The sequence below is a fragment of the Plectropomus leopardus genome, chromosome 5, assembly GCF_026936395.1.
Source record: "Plectropomus leopardus strain MGB_pleo_1.0 chromosome 5, ASM2693639v1, whole genome shotgun sequence".
In the NCBI taxonomy this organism is placed as follows: Eukaryota; Metazoa; Chordata; class Actinopteri; order Perciformes; family Serranidae; genus Plectropomus; species Plectropomus leopardus.
In genome coordinates this window covers 13,564,985-13,581,280 of record NC_142180.1, presented here as the reverse complement: position 1 = coordinate 13,581,280, position 16,296 = coordinate 13,564,985, and the positions used below count along the sequence as shown (strand labels likewise).

At 37.7% G+C, this 16,296-nt stretch overlaps 3 protein-coding genes across 4 annotated transcripts in view; 1 reads left to right on the top strand and 2 right to left on the bottom strand.

Moving 5' to 3' along the window:
- lepr (leptin receptor) overlaps positions 1 to 2,611 on the bottom strand; it is a 46,885-nt gene extending 44,274 nt beyond the window's left edge. Inside the window, exon 1 of the mRNA XM_042514739.2 lies at positions 2,484 to 2,611. The gene's annotated coding sequence lies outside the window, so the exon portion shown is untranslated. The remainder of the gene's footprint in view (positions 1 to 2,483) is intronic.
- Positions 2,612 to 8,515: 5,904 nt separating this feature from the next.
- The window catches only part of dnajc6 (DnaJ (Hsp40) homolog, subfamily C, member 6), a 41,917-nt gene continuing 34,136 nt past the window's right edge, over positions 8,516 to 16,296 (bottom strand). For both annotated transcript variants that reach the window (XM_042482832.2, XM_042482835.2), the window contains exon 18: positions 8,516 to 12,221. In XM_042482832.2, the coding sequence (XP_042338766.1) occupies positions 12,120 to 12,221 (102 nt within the window). In that variant the 3' untranslated portion in view covers positions 8,516 to 12,119. The remainder of the gene's footprint in view (positions 12,222 to 16,296) is intronic.
- Positions 13,809 to 15,056, top strand: LOC148189539 (endogenous retrovirus group 3 member 1 Env polyprotein-like). Its single transcript, XM_088077305.1, has one exon. The coding sequence runs from the start codon at positions 13,809 to 13,811 to the stop codon at positions 15,054 to 15,056; it is 1,248 nt and encodes a 415-aa protein (XP_087933431.1).

The following is a 16,296-nucleotide window of genomic DNA, read 5'->3' as shown; positions in this document are numbered from 1 at the left end:
GTTGTCAGAGGGTAAAGTGCACTCAGTCTACAGACATATAGCTCAAAGTGGAAACTTAAATGTTTGAATGTGAATGAACATGTGTTCACCCTGGTCTCTGTGACCTTGAATACCAAAGGGCAGGTACAGAGATTGAATGAATGATGGAAAAGCATTTATCAATAATCATCAAACAACAGATCTGACTGGATTTCCAACTGATTGGATGTTCTACCCGCAGACAGTATTTTAAAATAACTGTGCTCATGACTGCCCACACACTTCCTGACACCTAAAAGACATGCTCTAAATATTTTCTATTATTTAGATTTCTTTTTTCATAAGTTAGCTTTTTTTTTATATTCCTTCAAGTGATTTATTCTTTATATAACAGGAGTCATTTCACGGAAATTCAACAAACTTTTTCTCAATGTTCCCCCTTATCAGTAAAGACTGGTGCAGGAATGAGTCCTAAAACACAGAAATGAGTTTGCAGTTTAACATTCCCGCTTCCCTTGTCTTAGAGTGAATTTTTTTTTAAGATTCCTGAAATGTGGTGTGCTGTAGTTTGTTTATAGCCTAATGTTAGCTTTTACCTCTAGTGATTGCATTTACGCTTCAAAAATCAAAACTTCTGAAATCGAAACTCTAAAAGCAGTGTTCATTTGATTTCAGAATGTAAAGATTTTATTGCTCAACAAAACATGTAACGCCTGATGACCCTTATGAGGACAAGCGGTTACAGAAAATGACTGACTGACAAAACATGTAAGTATCATGAACTTTTGTTTGCCACAAAACTGCTTTTCCAATAATCCAAAATCTAATGAAAAACTGTATAAGGTTATATTATATACATATTCTGCCTAAAAGGAGAGTATGCAGGTCTAAGTTTTCAGTAGCATAATGTAACATGCCCTCCAGGTTACTTAACACCACAAGTCCCAGAAGCAAATCCTGAGTGTCTCTAATGGAGGCTGCAGCCTTAAGTGTGAACATGAAGATCAACAGCACAGGGTTAAATAATCACTTACACTTTCAGCTCCTGTGTAAATTCAGCCCTGAAGGCCCAACTGAGCAAACAGCAGAGTGCACAACCCACTCATCACCATGGAGATCTGTGTCATGAGAGGCTCACCTTTTGCACTCTTAGTTTGAATAAATCAAATTGACAGCATAATTAACCTCTTGAGAAATGACAATGGCTGTTAGGTCTGACACAGATCGAAAACCCACAGTCTTGACCTCTGAGAATTTAGCACTGGACTGTCGATTGAAGCCAGACCGATCAGCTTTTCCCCAAGGCTCATGTGAAATGTGTCTGCGGCCAAAGCTCCTGATTCCCGCTCGCCTCAGACACTACAGTGTGAATATTAGGGCTATTTTCACAATTGTGGAAAAAAAATGGCCTGAAATATATTAGGCTATATAAGGCTATTGTTTTTATAGAGAACTATATTAAGATTAGATAAGATATCGGTAGAGGTAAATAGTGTCTAAGAGTAATAGTAATAGTTATAGTAATAGTAAAAAGTGCCTTGAGTAAAATGACAATATTAATATTGGCATCATCTCACAACATTAAAAAATACTTTCACATTTTGGGAAATCTGTTTGCTTTCTTGTTAATAATTTCTACTATGAGCAAGCCAAAGCAAAATCACAAAATCACAAATGGCTCTATCTAGGGCCAGTATTTGGTTTGTCCAATCAGTAGAAACATTGTGGTGCAACATAGATGAGAACCTGCTCCCATAAACGTCTCACGTTAAGATAACAATTCGTATTTTCAGGTGATTATACACTAAAGAAAACACTGATATCATATTATATTCCATTTCTGTCAATATGTCTACTTAAATCCTAAACATTTCAACTTTCACATAGATATTTTTTCATCTTACACTGGAAAGGAAAATAACCAAATTCCCAAAATGTAAAGTATTCCTTAGTGTATGGATTTTTAGGAACTCTTTAAGAAAAATGAAACAATTCATTACAATAAAAAAAGTATTCCTGGCCTACCTCAGTTTTGATATCTGAAATTAGGAAAAGACACAAAACTTTCATTATCTCTGTGTTTCCTGTCATACTGCGTCATTAAAAAATGAAACATAAAAAAATATGGAGGTGGAGTGACAATGTCGAGAAAAGACAGCAGCAGATAGACTGTGACAAACATCTCTGGGTAATTAATAAGAGAGCGGAAGGGTGAGACATATCAAAAGACTGTAGGTGTAGAAACTGTCATTTCGATATGACAGACGACACAGACTAAAGAGAGACACAAGGTTGCGTCTTTTTAATTATTCCTCTTTGCATACTAACAGCAAAACTAAATCAATGCCTCAGTATTAAAAAAATAATCAAACTCTCAGTTTTATAACTGGCAAATCAGATGTGAGTCACCATGGGCAGTTTGCGTGGGTTGTCATTCACTTCACCACTTTTGTTCTATGTCTTAATGAAATGTTGTAATACAGTACTGAGGGAAGATTACTCACCGGCTGTGCCGCACCAGCAGACCGCCAGGAGGATACCATGGGAAATAAAGTTTGCCTTCTGAGCGATATCCTGAACATTTGTAGGAGCAGACACAGAGCTTTATGTGGAGCAGTGTGTCTCTGGGCATGAGGGGCTATTTCTGATCCACAGTGTCAAAATACACACCAATCACTCACAACACCACACACAGGCCAGGATGTTCATGCATGTGTCTGTACTACTCTGTGTATCTGCAAGTGTGTGTGTGCACTGTAATGTTTGTATGGGGATTCAAGCCTACTGGATGAAAGCCAACTCCATTTTTGTGTCGATGTACACTGTGGACTGGATGTGTATATTTGTAGCTGTTGGCAGAGCAAGGACTTCACAGAGCCTTGGATCAACAAGAGCATAGTGGCAAGCCCCTTATGTCAGTGGTCGCCTCAAATTTTCCCCTCTATTTGAGGAACAGAGGGGTTTTCTGTGTGCCAGTGTTTGTGTGTGCGCACCGTATGTGACGAATGATATTTGATCCCATAAGTCCTCTGACGCACTCTTGCCAAGAGCTGCCTTTGAGTTGCAATGCCACACCATTCACAGCAGCCCCTGTACCAAGGACTGAGAGTCTGCACATAACAACGCAAAAGTTAAAGCTGCCATAGTTAATATTTTTTTCTGTAAACAATAGATCTGATCTCTATGTGTAAATTAAAAGAAGTTGCTTGTTGTGATGGGCCCACAGATAATACCCCCTCAGCTCTACAGAGCACTTAAACATCTTTTGGCTTACATTTTTAGGGAAATTTAGGGGCATCCAGTGGTGAGGACTGGAAATTGCAACCAGCTGAAAATTCTCCCAGTTAGAATTTCTTAGGTGTCCATTGTATAGGAGGTTTTTACCAGGAGCCAAAATACCCCCAGAGGTCTCCTCCTCTCCAAAACGGTTGGATCAGGCTATTAAACTGGTAAAAACACAGAATAAAGCAGTTTCTCATCAAAAGTCAGTGTTTCTTTGACGTTGTTAGGCATGTCCAAGACAAGCCGTTATCTTATGAGTAAATTGAAAGAAGTTGCTTGTGGCAATGAACCCACAGATAATTATCCCCTTATCTCTACAAAGCACTTCTACAGCATCTTTTGTCTCATTGTTTTGTCTTTTCAGGCAGCATTTTTACCATTTGGTTCACTTTTACCACTCTAATAATCTCATTTTCATCTCATCATGCAGCTCTTTTACACAACCTGCTAAACACCAACAACAGCTATATCTGATGAACAAAGCTAAAGAGCTAGATATTTTCTACATGAGATGGTGGAGACCAAAACTAGAGCTAAAAGGGAGGATATTGGACTTACGTGGCCAGAAACATGACTCTAAATGAATGTTGCTTTGTATGCTGGATGTGTAAATAGTCAACTGTTCACTGAAAAGTTTACTACAACTTTAAAGGATGTCGGTGTTGAGTTTACAGCTTTTTGCATTGCGTGCAAATAGCCAAAGAACAGTTAATGCAGCTTATATGTGCAAAGAAATCACAATTCAAGGTTAAACTTCTATCATTGCATCCAAAATTATCAACTGAGCTGCACCTGCCATTGAATTTGACAATCAAATAAATCCCAAAAGAATAAGAAGTGAAGAACAGTTTCAGGATCGAATAGCAACAAACCCCAACAACAGATATTCTATTTTAAATGCATGTAAAAGTTATTATCATAGTGCCATTCTTAGTTTCCATCACAGCTGCAGTTAGATTTAATCCATGCTTGTGAAGTGGCAGAGCCAAAGGGGACACCGCTATTTTTAAACTGCCAGTAAGATGTCAAAACTCTGCTGACAACAGGAGAGTTGGAAAGTTGACCTGCATGACACTTGAAGTGGTTTGAAAACACCATAAAGCTTTTATTTTAATATACATGGATTTTCTGATAAAAATATATCAGTTCATCAGGCACCCATCACTTTTAAAAACCCAGACTGAGCTATAAACTCAAGTAACCAAAAACTCAAATCTTTCAAATGGCCCTATAAAAGCTTTTGTCCACATAGGGCCTGCATATTTTATTGTGTTGCACGTAGCCCACAAAACACAAGTTAATCAGTTTAGTAATCACAAATAAGATCTTGTGTTGTGATCATTGCAACATGGCTGTGTGTGTGCAACAAACTACACATTTTTCATGCCATCCTTTTGTCTAATTTACCGTACAAAATAAAGACAGACAGAAAACTCAACTCAAACAAAGGTAAAAAGAGATACTTTGACATAAAGAAAGGGTTGTCACCAATGCATCTTGGCTTCCTGTCCACAAATGTCAAAACAGCAGCCAGAAACCTGGGTGTAGCAATACTATAACGTTTAATTTGAAAAATAAGTAAGAAAAGTTTTTATCGTTCAAGGAGCAGCTTGAAATATCAGGTCTTTGCTCTCTTGATCTGATCTCAAATATGACATTTATTCTTTCATATTATGTCAGATTGTTTTCATGGTTTTGACGGGTTAAAGCAGTGAGGTTGTAGACTGCAACAAACTAAATACTGCTCTGCTCACGAATCCCTTACCTACCTTGTAGAGAATCTACGGTGGCCTTCAGGTAACGTAAAAAATGTGAGAGTCAGAGTTTGTTTTGTCTGTTCTGATGTACTGTAGAAACAAAGCTGACTCCATGGAAGACGATCTGTTGCCCATCTATATCATAGGGCTCATCCTGAGCTAACAGAGACTAAAAGATTCTCAGTTTCAGGTGGTTATTCATCAATAAAAACATATTTATGAATATTACATTGCATTTCTGTCCCTTACTCACAGTGCTCCTTCAAGACAAAAAAAAACTACCCCACACCTTAAGCTGGTACAAGACACAGGTGTTCTGCTTTCAACAAACTGGTTACCAGTGAGTGTTAGATGTGATTTTAAGATTTTACTGATCACCTTTGAAAGACTTCAGGCCTTCAGATCCAGACCTAGCTGCCTGCAGATCAGAGGCTGCAGAATTAGCAATTTCTTTTAAAGCGCTCTTGTATTTTTTAAAGCTTTTAAATGATGCAAGCGAGCTGTTTTATTTCCAACATGTCATGTTTTATTTTTTTATTTATTTATTTATTTTAATTTTATATTATTGTTGGGTATTATTTCACACACCCTGCACAATACTGTATAGTTTTTTTTATTCTAAAACAGCTATATTGTGCTCTAAAAACCATAGCAAGTAAAACATTTTGTAATTAAATTTTATTTGAAATTAAATTAAATTAATTTTTTTGATTTTATTTGCAGTCCTGAGATGATATAATCCCAGTTTCACCATGCAAAGCACTTTGTAACTTTGCTTTGAAAAGTGCTGAATGAACATCATCTAATCAGCTCCTGAGTGTATGCATATAAGGGTTAAATCTTTTAGTGCCATGATGATTTCACTTACTGTAGGAATCATGATCTTGTATTCCAATAAGAGGTTATTGAAAAAAAGGCTGGTAAATTTGGGATTTACCGAGAGGGTTTAAACTTGATATGTATATCAGAAAATCAGCTCATTGTTGCTTCTCATCTGTGAAAAAAGCAATAGAGCAGGAAATGTTGAAACTAAATCAGATGTTCTGTTTGAGCTTCCTGTGTGAAAGTTGCACACCCAGGCATCAATATCTGTGTACTGGCATGCAAGGTACAAGTTCCTGATAATGTACGTACACGCACAAACACACACACACACACACACACACACACACACACACACACACACACACAAACCAAAGCAACAATATCTATAACTCTTGCATCTTGTATCACTGCATCACATCAGACATGAAGCAAAGATGTTTCTGTTTATCAAGTCACTACATGTAGTTAGGATAGTTTAGATGGTATAATGTATGACAGAGCACTTTATATCAGAAAAGTGTTGAACTGCTCCAAAAGGGTGGCAGAGAAAGTCTGTTCAATTGTGTGATAATACTGTTCAGTGGGTAATTCAGCACAAAGAGAGCAGAAATAATAAAACTATTCTCACATCAAACAATCACAATCATGCCTCTTCATCCTCAGGAGTTTGACATCAAATACATTACTGTTAGTCTGTAGTATGCAAACTAGCTCTCTAAAATATGAATGGTTTTGTTAGTCAAGGACCCCCATTGATCCCAGCAACTCTACTCACACAATGACTCACACACGCCTCCTTCAGCAATATCAAGACTCACCACTAGATAACCTTGAGTATGGTATGAGTGTATCTGCATTGGCATTTTAGCCTACAATGACTGCATTTCTCAACTAATCACTCAACAACAGTGCTGATGGCACTTGATAATTATAATACTATTATTATTATTATTATTATTATTATTATTATTATCATCATCATCATCATCATCATCATCATCATCATCATCATTATTATTATTATTATTATTATTATTATTATTAATTAATTAATTTATTTATTTATTTATGTATGGAGTTCCCTGACTTAACCTCTGGTACCATCAGCAAGTCAAAGTATTCTCCTGTTCCATTAAAGGGACATTTGACCCATATTCATATCAGTGTAGTTCACATTACTTCATGGAACTGTATGACATTAATTCATGACATTATAGAATATGATATATTTTATCTACATTTGTACAATCCAATGAAAACTAAAACTAATTGGTAAAGGTGGTAACAAAGGATTCTGTGTGTGTGTGTGTGTGTGTGTGTGTGTGTGTGTGTGTGTGTGTGTGTGTGTGTGTGTGTGTGTGTGTGTGTGTGTGTGTGTGCAACAGCTTGATGTCTGGGTATATTAGTCGTGGGCCTAATGGTGTAGGATATCACAAAAAATGCAAATGGTCTTCATCCATCAGAGCTGAATCTGTCTCAGGAAGTGCGTCAGCAGCGCACGTTAGAGGAGGGAAAAACTGAAGAGTGCAGCCGTAACCTTATTCTACAATGAATCACAGATTGGACAGAGTTCTTTTCAATTACCCTAAATTTCCCCCTGGGTCGTTGAACACTGAGACTGCAATTCTACTTTTCCCGGATCTGAGCCCCAAGGAAAAACTTGGCAACCCCATAACTGGTCACATATGAGCAGAGCTTATGATGAAGTGGTGAAAAACAGTAGTACTGTAATGCAGCATATTGTCACAGTCATTACCATCAATGTTGAAATGCTGCACCTCCTCTGGGAGGAATCATCTCTGAGATTAAAACATTATGGATATTGTAACACTAAGTATTTCTACACTGTGGTATTATATATTTGATCTGTTTTTACTTTTAACTAAGTGAACTTTTTCCAAGAAGAGAACAATTTTGAGGTCTTTAAACCAGGTTATAAAATCAAATGTATTGTAAAATATAAACTCATGGTTGCCAGTTCTTTTAGGTTATGATCCTTTTAGGGAAAAATTGTGCAGTTCTACGTTTCAGACGTAGCAACATATCAACATTTCTAAAGGAAGATAGTTTAGGAGTTGTATTCATCATGAGGACAGGATGGTGACATTTAGGTATATGCCAAGCAGCAGACAGCAGCAAACCACAGACAACAAACAACATTTTTTATTTTTAATAAGTTGTTGGGACACACAATGCATTTCTTCTGTCATATCCCATTAATCATCTAATGACCCCTCAGATTCATCTTGTGGTTGGGAACCTCTTGACTAAAAAACTAGTAGCAGTATAGAGTACCAGCTACAATTATAACACCACACTTAGGCATTGATGTATCAGTATAAATCTAATAATATATTATACGATAATATACGAGTAATAGGGGCCATTTTTTAGCTGAGTAAGTACTTATACTTTTTCTTCTATTTTATACTATAATTCTTTTTTACAGATAATAAATATTTACTTTATTATTATTATTATTTAATTGATTTTGTATTGAACTTTTATTTGTAACAGGCTAGTTTTAAATTGTTTACATGTACTTTTAATTAAGCAGATCGGTGCCTGTTCCATCAGTGAGAAAAGCGCGCACATCATTGCAGATAGTGTGTTGTGTGCTGCTACCCTCTAGTGATCAAAACGGAGAAACACCAAGAGACACATAAAACCTGATCTGTTTACTGTTTATTTGTGTGCACTGCACTTGATCATTATGTACATCCTGTAATGGTAAACAGACCTGAAAAGGAACACATGAACAGAATTTGTACACAGTTTAGTAATACTTGAACAGCAGACAGGCAAACACATAACGTACAGTAGTCTGTATCCAAATCTGATCACTTCCATACGTACCACAACTTCAAACAACACACATCCATTGACTACAATATAGAGGTTAGCTTTTTAACATAGCCGTAAGATTGCAGATAGAGAATTCGGTCAGCGAGGGAGCTTATGAGGGTTATTTCACATGTAGGTCCTCGGTGTAAATAGAGCACAGAAGCACATACTACACACTTCCTGTTTCTGGTAAGTCACCAAAGAAAGCAGTAGCCTCTAGATCAGAGTCCAACGTTTTAGAGACCCAAAGTATTTCTCAGGGACCCATTGCAGTCAAGACGCTTCGTTATGTGATCCATTCTGGGTCCCAAACCCAGTTGAAGAAACAGCACGTTATAGCAGTCACACTCTTCCTCCGCAGGTCACAGTTAACATCCTCAGCATGGATCAAAAAACATGATGATGGTAAGCAAGGGTTAAAGACAACCAAATAAATGATCTAATCCTTCATCTGCATCTCCAAAACTGAGACAGAGATCATGACAACAATAACAATGTAAAGAACAGTTCATGAGCATGTAAAGGCAAATATTCTGCTCAATTTGTGTGTGTGTGTGTGTGTGTGTGTGTGTGTGTGTGTGTGTGTGTGTGTGTGTGTGTGTGTGTAAATTGACTTTATACACGTTTGATAACAGAGGTCAAGTATCAGAATAAAATAACTCTTTACATGATCCTGCTAATATCCTTTGAAATCCTTAAACCCCTTAAAGAAATTAAGGATTGCTTTAGTTTCCGTTTGCTAATAATACTTCATTAAGTAAATAATTTTGCATGTGTTTGTCATTAGTCCATGGACTTCATCCCAGGACTATGAAATACCTTTTGCACAAGAAGACAATGTCAGGAGTCCCATTTTACAGAGAAACTATCACTTTAGCCACCATAACAGTGAAATTATATTGAGAGAATTTAAATTTGTTCTGGATTATACTTAACATGTACAGTCATGTGTGTTGCATCTTGCTGTTGATATGTAATAGTGGTAATTTTGCTCACCCTGACAAAAAAGCTGCGTGATAATTATAAATAAAAGTGTCAGTGCTATGACAAAAATGTCTCACAAATGTAAACATAAAGTAAAGGCGAGACAACCTAGGTAAAAACAATTTTTTCATGAACTTTTGAGATCTGGGGCTATTTTGCTCCTCTAAAATGTCCTCTTCAGACTAGTGGAAACAAAACATCCAAAATACACATTTAGGTGTTTATTTTTGTCTAGATTTCTGTTCAAGAAATATATGCAAAATTGCATATTTAATTAGATAATGCTTAGTTTGTATATCTAAACATGAAATGAAATTTCTTTCAGAAACTTCAGAAACATTTGTAATGCGAGTAATCAGCTGGGGAAGTTTCATGGTATTATCAACTAGTTAAAATGTTTCCCCTGGTGTCTTGATTTCTGTCTAAAAGTGCAGGAGTTCTATAATACATTTCTGTAAAGCCCATTTTCTCGAGGAGAGGTTTTTTTTTCTCATACTCTGGGCCAGAAATCAGTAGTACCTCACTTTCTACCAACTTTCCAGTTTTATTCCAATCTTTATTCTGAAAGTTTTTACAGAGGGGTTTGTTCATATATCCTTCTTTGCCTAATTTATGGAACTAAAAACACAGTAATAACAGATTTCATATGACTGTTGATGGTATTTTCTGATATATGGGGTGATAAAAACCTGTGGCTTTAATACGTCAACAACATTTAAAAAAACAAGTTTTGAACCCGGCGTGTGTGATAACTATTAGTTAATTAGTTTTACCCTTTTCACCTGGGGTGTCTCCCCTTAAAAAAAAAAAAAAAAACATATTGCAATCATTGTAAAAGTTCTGATAAAATCATTGTAATGACAGCAGATATATGCAAGGTCTGAATTAAATTTGAAATTTAAGGTATGAAGAAGTCAAATACAGTAAAGTACATTAGTATCATCTTCTCAGAACATTTTCCACCCCTATAAAATCAACCCATGACTCTTTCTGCATTGGGTAAAGTTTGTGGGGCAAAAAGAAAAGTTACATGAGCAGCACTTAAGTTTTAGTGCCCCTTTTGTTGTCTGTGGAAAACATGCAGACTTTTAAATGTTACACACAAAAAATGTGACATAGTCTTACATATTATTCCTATGTTTTGCTAACTTGCGCAAGTTAAACATAATGGCCCAAAAATCCCAAACATGTCCTTAACATACAGGAGCAGATGTCATAAATAATGCAGCAGTTCTGAAACACACAAAAATGAACGCATGAATAAATAATAACAATGGCTTTCCTTTCAAAGCTGCACCAAGTGAAGTTTGTGCTTTTGCTCCCTTGCAAAAATATGTTACTGTACGAGTGAGTGTGCATGAGGCCTCGAGGTGCTTCATGTATGGAACTGTACATGTGCTAATCTTAAAATACAGTATACAATCCTCAGTTCCCTGCAAACTTGGAAACACACAAGGCTTGGTTACATCAGACACACCAATCATCTCCGACAGTACAAACAGCTCTTTTTCAATCCATCATATGAATATTAAGTCGGGAAGTGAAAATGCAGCCGCCTTCTGACCTCAGTTTTTATTAAAGAGGCCCTTGATTTTCACTTTAAATTATCCTCAGCAGTCTAAATCAAAAAGGCTAATAGAGGAGGAAGCCAACCTGTAATCAGTGTCAAAAGCGGTAATAGCAGTTGCTTTCGTTCTCTTTCATAACAATTTCTAAATTAAATAATACATCCAAACAGCCTGTTTTGGATGGAAAACAGGTTTGCCAGCTAAAAACATACTGCCGCTTTTTTCCATATTTCTAAGAACATTCAATTGTGAGAAAAACTATGGATTTGATATGACAGAACTGATCCTGGATCCAATTTTTCCCACAAAGTACAACAGGATGTTTTGTAGGTAAATGGCTTGATTGCTTGTTAAATGCTTATTTGTGCCTTACAGACTATCTGGCACCCTGAATCCCGTATTTAGAGCAGTCTGTGAAATGCTTGTTCAGTTTACTTCCTGATGTGTTTTTCTCTTATCTTATGTCCTGCGCCTCTCACTCTTTTGACCGTTCTCTTCTGAATCAAGCGCTTCTTTTGTTTTCCCAGACGTCCCGGTGACTCTGCTTTGATTGGTGGGTTGATTTCAGGGCTAAGGACACTCGACAAGGAAGGACAATGTTGCACCACATACATACGTACGTACATTTGAGCTACGGGCAGTCGCTTGTTCAGTCACACTGTTGTTGTTCTGTCGTCTCTTGCCATCTTTGCAGATCAACTGGAGGTTCTGTGTTTGTGTGAGGTGAGAAGAGAAGTACGGGTCAAAGCACAGGTATAAAGGCAGATGTTGTAGGGTGCTGCTGGAGTATGTTAACCAGAAGTGGTGACACATTTTTAAGGATTAGATGACAGAATCAGGAGGGGCATCCTCTCCTCGCTTACTCCCTCTCGTTATTTATTCAGTAGAGGGGTTTTTGTCCTTGGCTTTCAAATTCTGACCAGGCGTCATTTAGTTCCATGAAAATCATCTTGGCATATTGTTCATAGGGCTGTCCTGTTGCCTGTAAGGGAAGAGAAAAATCTGTTAAACACAAGGGACATTCCCCTGACTGAGCAATGAAAAGCAGGTTTTTCCTCTCTGGAGCTCATCTGGATATAAAATACCTGCTATGACGGAGAAAATTGGACTTTAGCCATGAAATGTAAAAATCAAGCCATATGTGATTTGATGTGGATTTACTCTATGGTTGTGGTAAAAAAAAAAAACCATGACATATATGTGCACATTATCAATGTACTCACCCCCAGGCGATTAACCATTGGGGAAAAATACAGGTGACAAACAAACAACAGTTCTAAAAACATGGCAAACACAAACAAAACAAAAAAACTAAAACCATTCTCAAACACACAGAAATTTTTTTTAAAACCTGCAAAAGCCCAAATACCCAGTTATTACCCAGTGATGGCAGTGTCAGCAGCCAGAATTGGGACATTTTATTTATGTCTAATTCCGGGGTTTCATTCAGGCCGAATTGGGCAAACCAGATACAGATCAGTTCCCACATGCCTAGTTTGGGCCAGGTCATTTCTGATAATGGCCCAGTGATGGCAGTGTCAGCAGTCAGAGTCAGACCGATTTGGCTACCAGGGTGTAACCAATATAATTTGATTTAGCTTTGCACAGTTTAAGTATCCATCCTCCAAACACTGCACCAGATGTGTTTTATCATGTTCATTCATGAAAAGAAAGAATGTTGTTCAGATACATTTTTTAAGTATTATATCTCTATCTAATGTCTTTCTTTAGATGCTTTTATTATGAAGCTACTAAGTCCACTGCATGAGCAAGTTTGTATGTACTATATTTACAATAACAATAATCGTGTGTGTGTGTGTGTGTGTGTGTGTGTGTGTGTGTGTGTGTGTGTGTGTGTGTGTGTGTGTGTGTGTGTCAGTGCATGAATGCATGCATGCATGCTTCAATCACAGAAATCTGGAGTGACAGTGCATGCCTGCATCTTTTTCAGGTTTGTACTGTGAAGTATATGCATGTGTCCCAAAATGTATCTAATTTAGTGGTCCTAAATAAATGTTTTTGTGAGATTATGCAACTGAACCATATCTGATATAAAGCAGCCTCTTAGTCTGCCCTGTTTTGATTATTTAAATCCTGCCACCTTGTAATGATTGATCAGTGGTTACTGATTTAGTGATTAACTCACTATACCCCTGTGATAGGGTACATTTTGGGTTGTGCCTATGCTCTTGGTCTGATTAAAGACATGATGAATAGAGGGGGGAAGGAGGGGAAGTCTTATATTTCCTCCTTGCATGAATGCTACCATGATCGCACCAGAGCCATAACCTGAATCTGCCGAGTATTCCTGACAGTGAGAAGAAAAGGACTTCGCTGGTGACTGACAGCACGGGTAAGGTCATTTCACTGGCTGCTGTTATGATTGACTTTCCATTTGTAAAGACGCTGAGGACACTGAGGAACTCTGTGGTCATTCTCTGTCCGCTGTATGTATTCATTCACAGGTCCAAACTGCCTTCAAGACATCTGATTATGCCGCTGATGTTCAGCTAGCCTGGTGATTCATACTGTAAAAGGACGGAGCCAGATTCTGTGATTCAGTGCAACAATGCCCCTGATCCTGAACCTTTTAACACTGATTTTGGTGGAGTCCACCATGGGAGCTCCACAGGTTGTTAAAGTACCAGACGTAAGAACAGATGATATCAATACTTTTCTGACTATTGCATGGCAAGTAGCCAGCCATATCAGCCCTGATTCCAGCTGTTACGTCTGTGGCCTTATGCCCTACACAGCTGCAGATGGTTTACCTCTGATGGCCGTACCTATCTCTGACTGTGACACCTGCCAGCTGATGCACATTCCTTTGTCTCAGTCTAATTCTCGCCACGATTGTTCCAGTCTCTCCAAAATGAGGCCACTTAACTGTTCCAGAGGAAATTCAAACTGCTACAGATGTCGCAAAACCCCGAAACCTGTTCCCATACTGCTCACCCCTCAGAAGTTCTCTTGGTGTCTCCAGAATGACGGCAGGACACCTGTGGGAGAATCGGACTGCCTTCATACATTCAAATGGGACCCAAAACAAACCAATATTGAGTTTAAATCTCCAAATTCTGGACCTCAGCAGTGTTTGGAAGCAGCAGGCCAGGCTCGCTTCAGGGCTCTAGCTCAGCGCACTGCCAGCTGCTCCATCTCTTCTCCTGTAGGAATGTACTGGGCGTGTGGAAACCTTGCGTACCCGTATCTTCCTGTGGATTACAAAGGACGCTGCGGGTTGGCTTACGTCATCCCGGCTATGAGAGTGACTCAATACCTGCCCCAGAAACCTCCTCTTAGACGGGTACGACGTGGAACTTCAGACATCTTTGGGACTCATAAGCAATCACCGTTCAAGAACATACTTGGTCCCCTGCTTCCTTTTTATGGAATTATGTCTGCGTTGGATCAAATTGCAGATCTGTCTCATGCCATAGAAGTCATAGCTAATGAAACAAGTAGAGCTCTCCTGCTTCTGTCGAGTGAACTCGCCTCTGTTAGACTTCTAGCTTTACAAAACAGAGCAGCTTTGGATTTTCTGTTAGCAGCCCAAGGAGGAACTTGTTCTGTTATTGGATCTGAATGTTGTACCTATGTGCCTGATTACAATGCTACCATTGCTGATATAGTTAACCATCTTATTGGCACCGGTAACTCTGTTCACCAGGATAGTAGTTCTTTATTTGATTGGTTGAAACCTAATTTTGGTCCCCTGAGTTATCGCATTGTTGAAGGGGTCATTATTTTGGCCATTTTCATTGTTGTAATGTCTTGCTTTATATCATGTATGAAAAAAATAATTTTCAGTTTAACATAAAACAATGCTCTATTCTTTGGCACTGGTATTTTTCTTTAACTTTGCCAATATTAGTTAACCTTAAATGTTGCATTTTTCTGCAATTACAGTAAAACTGTAACGATGTGTTTTAAACTCATTCTTGGGAGACAGACGCATGGTTCAAGTCCATGTATTGAAGTATGGAGTGTGGTATGGTAGCAAACTGTCTCCAGGGTTGCCCTACTATTGCTGACCCCGCGTTACCCCTCTCAGATATATGAGGAAATACATTAAAATAGTCCTGCGAGAATTTGACTTGTGTAAAAATGGCCTTGTGCTGGTTGATAAATAAAGATTTTTTTATTCGACACTTCACGACTGTTCCTAAATTTATGAGAATTGCTTTTAAACTTGACTTTGAAAAGATGACATGTTTCACATGTCTCAGCTGTAAAATATAAATATAGTGGGTTTTCATTTGTTCCATATCTGTGAGTGGTGTTGACATTTTTTTTGCACCACATTGACCTGCTGTTTTGTAACAGTTTGCTTTTTTTAAAAAAAAAGTCTAACATCTCTGGGATCTAAATATAATAAGAATTGCTTCTCAAAGTGCATGAAAAATAAAATAATGAAAATACAGTTCCGTTTATAAAAACAGTATTAATAATTAAGGAAAACAGTGTGCAGAGAGGCAAAGCAGAACAAAGGTAAATATAAAGTGAAAATGTTGTCAGTCTCGGTTCTGCTGAGTGGTCTTTTTTTCTGTTTTATTCTGAACAGCTTTTTTCATGTGTGATATCTTCTACCTTTTATTGTTTCCCGCCTGTTTTCCTATACTCATGCTTTGTATCAGTCTCGTTAGTTCCTGTCTTGCATTGCTCCACACCAGTGTTTGCTACCACACCCTCATTGTCTTTATCGTTAGCCAATCTCTGTGTTTCCCTCCCTTTGCCCGGCCTGCCTACTCCAGCTGTGTCTTGTTCTTGTGATTAGTTATTTTTCTTTACTCTGAGTTGGGGTGATATGTGACCTATGATTTGTCCCAGTTAAAATTCGAGCAGAAGCCACTAAATATTTATTAAGGCATGGAAAAACAGCACAGTTATTGACCCCAAAAATAAGTATTGTACAAAAAACTATTTGTACACATCTTTGGAAATTACTTTTTGGCAACAAAATGGGTGGGTGCCAAATATATAACAAATAAAACATTAAATATTTCCTTAATTGTGCGTAGTAACGCTTCTTTAAGGTCATTTATATATTCTGTGCCGAG